This window comes from Amborella trichopoda, chromosome 1 (assembly GCF_054954075.1).
Source record: "Amborella trichopoda isolate Santa Cruz 75 chromosome 1, AtrichopodaSantaCruz75HAP2 v2.0, whole genome shotgun sequence".
Taxonomy (NCBI): Eukaryota; Viridiplantae; Streptophyta; class Magnoliopsida; order Amborellales; family Amborellaceae; genus Amborella; species Amborella trichopoda.
In genome coordinates this window covers 50,684,678-50,696,888 of record NC_142336.1, presented here as the reverse complement: position 1 = coordinate 50,696,888, position 12,211 = coordinate 50,684,678, and the positions used below count along the sequence as shown (strand labels likewise).

Genomic DNA, 12,211 nt, shown 5'->3' with positions numbered 1-12,211 from the left:
AGTCATGAAATCTTGATTCCACTGCATTTTGTAGGTAAAATGGGTTAGAAGGTCCATATTTAAACTTATTTTTATGGCGCCTACCATTATGGATACCATCTTATCCTTAATTATCGAAGATTGTTAGATACAACGGGTTTCTACTTATAAATATTTGAATATTTGAACCAAAACAATATGTTCCTAAGAGGCATGTGTTATGCTCTGGCAGAATCATACTGTTCATGTGCTCCGTCCAGTCAGAAAGGCATTTGAACGGAAAATATGGGTGCAGGTGAACAAGAGAGCCATAAAAATCAGGTTATAGAGCTTATCTAAATAATTGACGGATGAAATTCATTATTTATAAACGAATAAAGTGGCTCCATAAGTTGAGAACTATTCAAAAGTGTGCAAAGTGTGACTTGTCCCTCAGGTGTCACACGTTTTGTGTACTTTGCATGAGTCTACACCTCTCCTTTTGTTTTATAAACACGAAAGTAAACAATGTTTCAATAAAAATACATCATTTTCTCTTCTTTATACTCCAATGTGTGACTCAAAAATCATTATTTCTATTATAGTTTAAAATCATGTTACCTTGAAATAAAATCCACCACTTTTCAAACTAAAAACAATAAAGGGGTGTGGCTGGTATAAGGTTGCAACCTTAAACAAATCAAATTAATGCACACCTCCAAATTTTATCATAAGTATAATTTTGGTGTAAAAAAAAAAATCTTAGGAAGGCTTGAGAATCTACTTTCATCTCTAATTATAAAATCCAAATCAATTCGATATATAAATACTTTAAAATCTTGAAAATGGACGGTCCAAATAATGTGTTGCAAAATCAACTATTTTCAAAACTCAAAATCCTTTTCTTTTTTTTTTATATTCATGCATCTCAATGTCAAGATGATCAATTAGAGATTTCCAACATCAAAACAAATTTTTATGATGTATTTTATAGTTGCACCTTAATTCTACAATTTAAGGTTGCAACCTCATATAAACTTTTTCCAATAATAAAAGGCATTTATTTATAGGAAAATGTTTGTACAAGGTTCCAACATTAAAATGTAGAATTAAAGATACACCTAAAAAATCAATTGGAAAAGGTTGTTTTAATATTGAAAAACCCTCTAATTGATCATCTCAACATCGAGATGTATGAATATGGAAAAAAAAAAAAAAGTTTTTGCGTCCTAGAAATAGTGCATCTTGCGACACATTATCTAGATCATCAATTTCTTAGATTTTCATATGTTTATAGATCTACTTGATTTTAACCATTTTTAGAGTTTAAAATTTTATAATTAGATATGAAATAATCGTAAAAAACCATCTTATGGCCATTTGTTTGATCCAAATTTGACATATACACTCTTTTCATTCTAATTAACAATCACAAAAAAAGAAAAAATTGAAAACACAACCTATAAAGTATTTTTTAACCCAATTAACATAGGCTGTTCATTTTGGTTAGATGCTTAGATCCAAGCCTTGGAAGGATTTTTTCATTTCCAAATTTTTTGGATGGCTTTATCATCATTAGATGAACAATGTTAAAAAAGAAAAAAATGATTTTGAGTTCATAAAATCTAAGATCTTGAGATTCACAAAATGAATGGTCTAGATTCATTTTTGGAGGGGACTCATTTTTTTTTTGAGTCGTGATTATTGAGATGAAGAGAGTATGTGTGCAAATTTTGGGGTCATACAAATACCACAAACATGGTTTTCTAGAAGTGTCGTTGCATTATACTATAATACAACTGTTGCATTAGATCATTGCTATTTGAGATAATCCTAAAAATGTTTTACACCAAAGTTACATGTCATGATAGAATTTGGAGGTGCGCTATAACTGGATTGTTTAAGGTTGCAACCTTATAGAAGCCGCACCGTTATTTATATCTCTAAACTTTCTATGGACCATGTAAGCATTCAAATAATTATTGAAGGCATCTATTTCTACTTCTATACTTTCTATGGACCAATATGTCAAAAAGTCAAGTTGGTGAGATTCCATGGTGAGGAAGGGACTACTATGTACAGCGTAGATAAATGGGACCACATGAACGCCAAGGATCAATGGTGTACACGGGCATACGATGATATATCGGTTCAATTCAATTTCAATATATAAGTTGAATATGATACGAGAGGCCCAACTTTGCAAATATATTTTAAGGCTGGTTATTTTTTTGGACAAGCCTTTTAGCATAAAATTTATATACTTCTCCTTATCCAACCGTCCATTCTGAATGAAGGGCTAAGATTGCTCCAATCGCAATGTCACATCTCTACACTATTTTATTTTTATATAAACTATTTTGACATCAAATTTTGGACATCCAATTCTCTATTAAACTCGCACTAACGAAAAATATAAAAAAATATTTCAAATAAAATAAAATGACCAAAATACCTTTAAAAGTTTCAAAAGGTATTTTGGTCATTATATTTTATCAAAAAATTATTTTTAATATTTTTTATAGGTATGAGAAGATGGCGCATACCAAATTTCAAAATCATACAATTTATATAAAAAAACTAAAAATAAAATACTTTGAGACATCGGAACTAAAATCAAACTGTGAGCGACTCTCTTGATCAAAATACATTCACTGGGGCGTGAACACGATTTGACTGGTATGACTCGATTCAACTCAAGATTCTGGAAGTAGGGGCCGGTGTATAATCGCTCAGTCAACTCAGTATCGGTGAGGAACCGGGTGTATATCTATAATCAGACAAGCCACTTGGTCCACACCCCTTTCTAGCTAAATAATAGGTTTAGGTTTTTTATACCTTTTTTTTCCTTTTTTTTTTTTCTGGCATTTTTTGCACTGTTAAGTGCTTATTTGACCCCCTTCACGATGCCACTAAAACCAATTTTTATGAAAAATTGATTTGGGGGAGATTTTCTATAAAAATATTGTCATTTGAGCCTCGAAACCAAATCCACCTTTATTGCAATCTTTCTCTCAATTATTTACCAAATCAATTTAAATTTGTTTTGAATTGTTCATCTTAGATCCCTGTTGAAATGCAAAATAGTCCAAATTTATGGAGTTTTTTTATATCTTGAAATAGATAATCTTCTCTCTTTATTTCATCAAATTCATTCCAAATTGTACCTATCCCATTGATTTACAAATGCGCTATAAAAATTTTGAATCAAAACCAAAAATATCTAAGACTGATTTTTGTTTATGTTTTTCTTCTTAAAGTATTTCTTATTTTAATTTCTGATTTTGATTTAAATGTCCTATTATTTGTAAGAAAATATTCAAGTTTAATTTAAGTGTTTTTCTCTCTCTTTTTAGTCATTTTTTAATCCCCATTTTTACTTTTCAACCCTTTTTTTTTTTTTTTTCTTTTTTCCATATATATAGTGAACTATGGATCCAGGTGGCTCTAATTGATTTGAACTAGTGGACTACTAGTTTGACCCACCAGTACAATGTTTAGACACTAGAAAGACACAACATGTACATATTGTTAAGGTCCATTTACATAAAAGAAAAAGATGGCATAAGCTTATTGGCCTACAACAACATATGAGTCAAACGGCTCAAATTCAATATAGACCAATATGACGGTCACAACAATATTTTATATTTTATTTTTATTTATTTTTACATATCCAAATTAAATGAAAATTTAGTTGTCCATTATTATCATCAAGGTGCATCCCAGTAAAATAATAATAATAATTCATAAAATACAAATTGACCAAAATACCTTTGAAAGCTTTTAGGGATATTTTGGTCAATATAATTTTTATAAATTATTATTTTTTATATTTTTGTTAGATTCTAGTATTTTTAAAGAATACACTGTCAAAATTTCAACTTATTTGGACTCATATAAATATAAAATAAAATTTTAATATGAAATTCAATCGTAATCATTAAATCGGTTCATCTTCAATTTGGATCATTGAACTCATATGTAATTGTAGGTTAGTTGGCCTACATCAGCTTTTTCCTTGCATATATATATATGTCTTAACATGTAAGCGTCAGTAATGCTAATCTCCAAATTAGCCTCTCAACCACCGGTCACTACCACTACATACACTATTTCGAGAAAAGGGAGTATGAGATTGCTCCATCTACCATTTAGAGAAAAGGGAGAGCGGGTTTTCACGTGACATTAATTACTTGTATAGTAAGATTTCAAGAATGAATATTTAGATAAAGTGTTGGATTTCTCAAGCATTAGATATGGGTATTGCCATCTAGCACACTCGAAAAACTATGTACATATATTTTTTTTGGGTAAGTAAAATGGTAAGTCAATAGAGATTTTGAGCCCCTATTTTTTAGTGAGAATGAAATCAAAAACCTCACCATGGAACTCAACAATACTACCGCTAAGACCTCAAACCATTCTCAACTATATACACATATCCATGTTATATGAAAAATCGTAATTGAAGAGAAAAATGTGTGTTTCTCTATTGACATATAAATATATATAACAATATACATCAACATCCCTTGATCGTACGGATAGTGATTAAGAGATATCTACAAACTACAAATATCGCAAAGTCAATCTCTACAAACTAAAAAAATAAGTTGTACAAAATACTCAATACTCCACCTCCACCTTAAGCTAGATTGTGGAGGAAAGAGACATAGCTTGCACAAAGAGGCACATCCACATCCGTTTTATAAACCCTTCCCTTTCTTCCATTTCATAATTGAGATATATCATTGATAAATGTTTTTTTTTGTCTTTGGGTGAAAATGTCCCAAAGGCCCTCCTTGAAATGCAAAAGAATTATGTCATTGAGTCCTTCTCCAACATTTAATTGTGTCCTCCTCAATCATTTAAACTGGAGTGTCTATTTGTAGGCATTTTATAACTCAAGATCATTTATTTCTCTTTAACAATTGCTCCTCTAATGATGACAGGGCCATCTACAAATTTGGGATAAAAAAGAATCCCCATAATGCCTATATCTAATATTCTCATCAAATGATCCGCTTATGTTTATTGGGTTAGAAAAAGAAACTTTTGGGTGTATTTAAAAAATTTGTTTGTATTAGACTATTCATTATTACGAGGAGAGCATAATAGTATTCCAGTAATCGAACTGGCCAATGAATTTATGAAGGGTTTGATCCAGTCGAAACTAGTTCAACTATCGGTCAAACTGATTAAATGAAATTTTAGAATTATAAAAATAATATGATTAATATTTTAAAGGTGAGTTTTGTGTAAGACATCAACCCTAAACAATCAAAGTACAACACACTTTAAAATTATGCGGAAAAATGCAAGTTTGGTCCCGAAAAACCTTTAAATGGTACAAAAACCTATTATCGGACTTGCTTCTGAAATTTAAAGCTCTAAAAAATAGTGAAGACCAACCAAAATAAACAATTAAAAATTTAGAAAAATGGTCAGTCCAAATATTGCATCATAAGATGCACTTCTTTCATGACTTCAAATTCTTTTCTCTTCGTATCCATATATCGCGATGATTAGTTTGAGAGTTTCCAGCAACCTTTTTCCAAAAGGTGTTTGGAGTGCACTTAACATCAATAGTACAAGCCTAACACCTCATAAACTTTTTCCTAATTTAAAGTCATAGAATTTATTGCAAAAAATTGCCTAACTTTGTTTGGCAAGTTTATTTATACAAAACTGGTTGATTCAGCCAATAAAAATTAATTAAACATTGGTTTTAATTGGTTTTTAACTAAAGTCTATCTTTTTACTTTAGACCAAACCACTTTAGACCGAACGTATGAAATATATATTTAATATCTAGTACAGAAAAAATGCCCATGATATTATTTTTAAATGTACATTTCATATATTACTGTAGACTTGAAATCACTCCCTCTCTCGGACTCATAAATATTTTTCATGAGTTCAATATCACTTTTAAAAGCTCATCATAACAAGGAAAACTTCCTCGAAATAAAGCACAAACATCCCCCCCATAGAAGTCTACGCGCACAAGTCTACACCATGTTCCTTGGAGTTCCACATACACTCTCACAATTATGCCCCCAGTCTTGAAGGTTGTAGCCACTCGGATCATCACCGTCCAATTAATGGTTGCATCATCACCATACAATGAAGGGAAAATTGCGAGTTCCACATACACTATCAAAATTATGCCCCCAGTCTTGAAGGTTATAGCCAGTCCAATCATCACCGTCCAATTAATGGTTGCATCATCATCATTTTACACCCCAACCGGTCCCCCAATTTTTTTTTCTTGGAATGGGCGGTTCAGCGTTTTATGGTGACGGTCCTGGTGGCGGTCCTAGAATGGATGGACGATTCAGCGTTTCATGGTGACGGTCCGAGAATGGATGGGCGATTCAACGTTTCATGGTGACGGTCCTGGTGGCGGTCCGAGAATGGATGGGCAGTTCAACGTTTCATTATGACGGTCCTGGTGGCGGTCCGAGAATGGGCGGTTCGACATTTCATGGTGCTGATCTTGGTTGGGGTGGCAGCCCAAGCGATTCAACTTTTCATGGTGGCGGTCCAACATTTCATGGTGGCGGTTCGACATTTGAAAGTTACGGTCCAATGTTTTAATATGACAATTCGAAATTTTGCAAAAAAACGACAGACTGAGCTGTCCGTCGGCATTGTACAAATACGGTCTGGTGTTTCTTTTATTAGGATTCGAAAATGATTTGTCATGTGAAAGGAGGGTATTTTCATAAAAAAAAAATATAACTTTTTGAATTGAGGGTATCAAGTATAAAAGATGGTTTTTGAAAAAAATAAGTGAGAAAAGTTTAAAGTGAGGGTAGAGTGTCTAAAAAGTATATTTTTGAGAGTCTTAGCAATTCTCCCTACAATCATCCCTACAGTCAATGATCGAAATAAGTGGGTTCCACCATCGTATCATGTCATGTTCTAGCGGGTCCAACTCGCTCACAATCACCATCCATACATGGATAGGACAGTTATCAATTGAACAGTTAAATAAGTTTATAACCACATGGACTCTGATTTTTCTATAGTCTAAATGGAATCGAGCAATCTTAAAAAATAATAATTAAAATAGCATATCAAAACCCTATTTCTAATGAATATTAATGTTATTTCCTTACCGACAACCATCTCTAGTACCCAAAATCTTGAGGTAGAAGAGGCTAGATCCCAAAAGAAAAACAAGATTGACAGATGAAAAACAACAGTGTCTATCATGAAATAACCAAACATCCATGGCAAAAGTTAGCAGACTGACGACACCTTACTAATGAAACATTCAATGAATGGAATTCCAAAAATCTTCAGATATTTATCTCCAAAAATCATCCCCAACTCTAATAATAACAGGAGGGGCCCATTCTGAGTTAAGCCAAAGTTCGGTTTGACTCACGTTATCCTCAGATATTCTCTCTCACACACACACAGATGTTTGGTCTTTAAGCAGCAGCTGGAGCCGCTTCTGGTTTATCTATCCCTTCAATATCGGTTATTCTGAGCTTAGTCAATTCCTGTAAAAAGAAAATAAAGAAAACCCAAATTAACAATCCCACCACTATTGAAATAAATTAGCCAATCTCAAACCATATTAGTGAATATTACCTGGCGGTGACCCTTGGTCCTGCGATAGTTTTTTCTCCTTTTCTTCTTGAAAATTATCACTTTGGCATCCAGGGCCTGAGTAAAAATGCATTATAGTGTTAAATTTTATCGACAGTTAAATTCAGAGCATTAGTGAGAGGAAGAGAAAATGTAAATTAGAAGTTATGGTCTCTCACATGTTCTTCAACCACTGCATGTACAGCCACATCTGGCAGAGTCGGCCGACCAATGATGGTCTGTGTCTTTGACCCAAGCATCAGAACCTTATTCAAAATCAACTGCAAAATGCTCACATATCAGTAGGCCGACAGAAACATGATTGTGTTTCTTGTTATGAAAAATTGATGTAGTATATCTGGAAATTCCAAGTCCTTTTGTTCTTCTTCTTCTTTTTCTTCCTCTTCTTTTTTAATTCTCAAAATATGCATCTCAATATTTTATTTGCTCCATTCACTCAAATTATTTTGCTTGCCCCATAACGAACCCCGTGTTTTTCAATTTCAACCTCAACAGACCCTATATTTTTTCACTTGTGGAATTGTGAAATGGAGATAAGCATTACGATTCTAGTCCATGATGCTGCTTGAAAATAAAGTATTAAGAATATGGATATCGTCTAACTTCATAAAAACAACTCGGATATCTTATTTTTTCTGGAACACCCAGCTTTACTGAAAGCTAATCTCATATCCATTTTTAAGCTTGCTCAAGATGGAGTCCAAAAGAAACTCTTTTCATGCTAAGAGAACTCAGCATCAAAATTCTGCTTATTCTGCTTATAGAGAATTATTAAGCATCATACCCAAGTAAAAGACTGGAAAAAGGACAAATAGAATAGGAAAAAACCCACATATCCATGTAAACACCATGTTTATCTTTCTTAAGAAAGTAGGAAGAAAAAAGATTCTGCATGCATTTTAATTTTTTTGGAACCAAAAGTTTGTGCATTTTGAGGTACCTTATACCTTGTCATTTACTTCACAATATTTCAGCCTTTCAGTGTAGATGGAATCACCATTGCAGACCTTAAATTGATGAGAACCAATCTGGAAGAGACAAAGGCGGAAGTCCATATTAAATAGTGAGAACACGAATTCAAGGAGTCCCAGGTTGCGAAAAGGAATACATTATAATATCGTCCATCTTCAAGAAGACCAAATTCAGCAAAAAAATGTCCACATAACTTACCAAAAGATATAAAAGAACAAGCAGAATAGTAGTTACCAATTTGATAGTCAATTCACATACTTGAACTTCCAGCAAAGTAGAAATATCATATACAAAATAATAAGCAGCAGTAGCCAGAAACAGTTCATGTAGCCCTCAAGAATCTAATACTCCACAAGTGCGAGACAGACTGACAACTTAACACCAGAAATTAGACATGTAAGCAGAGTCTAGAACTGCTACTATATTAACAATTATTACTGCTATATCATTCGATTAATCTCATACTAAACATAACAATACGAAAAGGCAGAAAAAACAAGTTGCAACCTCAAAGATCAAATAAGGCATTAAAGAATGTGTGCATGGTATTGATATAAGTACATAACACTTATTATTTCTTTGGCATATAGATTCTATAATGTGCTGATGATGCATGGTATAAGCTATAGAACATCAGTACGTAACACTTATTATTTCGTTGGCATATTGCAAGCTTTTTCTGATCTCACCAGCCCAAGTTTGGCAAATCCGCCATACCTTTATTCAGATACGCCGAATGGTGCCCACTCATCATATGATTCGTCGGATGGTTCAGGCGACTATGCGCCTATGGCCTATGATCACTTGGTAGAAGCTGGGGCCGTTGACTCAAAAAAAGTGAAGTCTATTTGGCTGGCAAGAAAGGGAAATGTGATCTTTTTGTCATCGATTCTATCTCATTACGTGAGTGTGCTGATGATGCATGGTATAAACTATAGATCATCAGTATAGTACTCAGGTTTCAGCAGTTCTGGAGCACCTTTTCCTAAAACAGAGACTCTAGATGTTCACATCTCCTTGTTCTCAGTCTTTTGTTTCAAAGATCAGCCTCACCCCGTAAAGTTTCCAAGCTCAATCAACTTTCATTCCAGTCCAAGAAACCCCATTGCCACTTGCCAAATCCCCTTGGTCCCCATGCCCATGAACCTACAAACAATAGGCTTCTTCAATTCCATCAAGGTATTCACTCTCATGTACATACTACAGGACCTTTCCCAGTGCCGCACAGCCAACTTATATGCACTGCACCTCAATAAACATGTGTCATAACCTAGGCATCATCAAAGTACACATAGTAATAGAAGTTAGATATCTATAAACTTTAGAACTTTGTTTTTCAGTTGGTATCAGTTCCCGCTTGTGATGAAGCACTGAATATTCACATTTGTACATCAATTTTTAGCCATTCTATTACATCTTCCCGTCCAACATATTTTTACCATTTTTTCCTCTACATTTTTGGCAGTCATAATGGTTACTCACTCTCTCAAGTTAATAAGCCTAGCATAATGGAAGGGAAATTTTTTATTTAGAAAAAAAAACTTCTACAGATGGGAAGAACTGATAAAAAAATTAACAAATGGGATTCTGAGATGTCTCCTCCCACAACTTTCTCTTAAGGCTTTCCGGACAATAAAGGAGTTTGCCTAGCATCATCATGAACTTTATGTCACATTGTTGGCAACGACAGTTTTATTGAAGCAAGCAGGACTGTGCAGGATGCCACTTCCAAACTGTTGGTCAGGGTCACAACTCATAATAATTATAGAAAGCACTCTAGTTACTAACTTGCTGGTTCTATCGAATTTGACAAGGGATGGAATTATCTTTTTATCGGTTACCAATTTCCATTTCAGGAATCAAGAGTACAATTATCGTACACAATGTTTCTAGATTTTATTTCAATGGAATCAATGCATTTGAAAAATAAGTCCCTGGTGTTACCAGCTGATTCCTTCATTAACCACTCAAAGAAAGAGTATTTACAGCAATGCTCAGAAATGAACTTTGTCAAAATCAATGTGAGAAGTGAGTAACATGATATCAATTAACCAACTACGAACCACCCCATAATTCTGTGACCAACCTAAACGTAATACCCTGACTAGAAACTAGACTTCTGCTACCTGCTCTCCCTCCCACCCTCACCCCCCTGAGTACTCATGTCCATTGTGATTCAAATGTGCATGGCTATTTCTCAATTCAAACAGAAAATTCTGAATACTACAGCAATGTGAAAATAATGAAGCAAACAGTCATTTGAAATGAGACATTTTCACTTTAATTGGTACCAAGAAAATAAACAGAAGAAATGTAACAAATAAGAAAACAGTAAGCCTCCCAGGGATGCCAATTCAATAGACAACTTAGCAAAACTTGCTGCAGCAGATCGTTACAATGGCGTGAAATGGAGAGACAGCAATTTCAAAACACTCTCAGACACAATAGACATACCTGAACAACTGCAAACACTGGCTCCCACGGCTTGAATGGACGATCCGAGGGTCCCAAACTGCCGATCACCTTATAACCAATATTCGCTGCATCTTCCGCTTTAGCAACAGCAGAATCCGCCCTTTCAACCACACATCTCGACACTGAATTTCCTTCCCCTTCTTCTTCATCAGATTCATCATCTTCTTCTGATCCTTCATCAGCATCATCATCTTCTTCTGATTCTTCATCAGCATCATCATCTTCTTCTAATTCTTCGCCGAAATCATGGTCGGATTTCGAGTTTCCCGGCATTGAAAACGGCCGAAAAATCGCCTGCCTGGCCGGAATCTGGCGGAAGTGCGATGCAGAAATTGAAAAGAGAGAGCGATGACATTTAGGAATACGGTAAAGAGGCAAGGGCTTGAGGGCGTAAAAGTGATTTAGGGTTAGAGTTTGAGGTGAGAGGCAACATCGGGCAAGTAAAGCTAGAGTTCGTCTCAGAGTCATCGAGCCTGCATGTTTAGACAGAGAGAGAGGGTTTAGCCCTAAAAGGTTTTCACTGTTTTTTTTTTTTAAAATATGAAGAAAATAAAAAGAAAATAGCAAAAATTGTAGCGCGGGAGGACAAGAGCATGGCGTGACACTTGCTTTGAAGTCTCAAACGTGATGTTAACCGTCCGATATCAACAGTAGCCAATCTGGATTGAGATCGGTACGAGTTCACCATAAAATGCCCTATTTATGTTTTTTTACCCTTTTCTGAACCTATTCAACATTTTCTTAGATCCCCTTTCTATCCCCACTCTATAATCTCCTACTTCATGTTTTTTATTTCCTAGATCATCGATTCAAACCAATCTCAATCCAGATCATTGATCCAACAATAAAAAATATGTGGTTTTGAAACACTATAAGAAGTGTTCCAAAAGTCCCCTAGGGCAGTTGAATCAGTCCTAGTCAACTTGGTAGAGCTGCGGACTTGGATCGGTTCGACCAACTCAGTCATCTCAAGCTTATAAAAATATTTGAAAAATATTCACTTTTTTTAAACATCAAAATTTTATGTTTCTAGGGGAAATTTGGATAAATGTGTCATATATTTCAATGGGAAAAGTTTATATAGAGCCGAGGCTCTTATCAATCAAATTTGAGCTCTACCTCAAAACTTTCACTAGAAGATGTTATTTTGATGCTCAAATATCCTCAAATTGATCATCTC

At 34.3% G+C, this 12,211-nt stretch overlaps 1 protein-coding gene across 4 annotated transcripts; it reads right to left on the bottom strand.

Moving 5' to 3' along the window:
* Nucleotides 1-7,054: 7,054 nt before the first annotated feature.
* Nucleotides 7,055-11,877, bottom strand: NFD1 (Ribosomal protein L21). 4 transcript variants are annotated; one of them, XM_088870882.1, is made up of 6 exons: nucleotides 11,641-11,877; nucleotides 11,011-11,504; nucleotides 8,532-8,612; nucleotides 7,743-7,844; nucleotides 7,567-7,641; nucleotides 7,055-7,475 (listed from the first exon to the last, which is right to left on the bottom strand). In XM_088870882.1, the coding sequence occupies exons 1-6, from the start codon at nucleotides 11,717-11,719 to the stop codon at nucleotides 7,404-7,406; spliced, it is 903 nt and encodes a 300-aa protein (XP_088727008.1). In that variant the 5' UTR covers nucleotides 11,720-11,877; the 3' UTR covers nucleotides 7,055-7,403. The 4 variants fall into 4 exon arrangements, with proteins under 4 accessions (XP_088727008.1, XP_088727015.1, XP_088727012.1 ...); XM_088870889.1 differs by having other exon boundaries at nucleotides 8,525-8,612; nucleotides 11,641-11,857; XM_088870886.1 differs by lacking the exon at nucleotides 11,641-11,877 and having other exon boundaries at nucleotides 8,525-8,612; nucleotides 11,011-11,518.
* Between the last annotated feature and the right edge of the window lie 334 nt (nucleotides 11,878-12,211).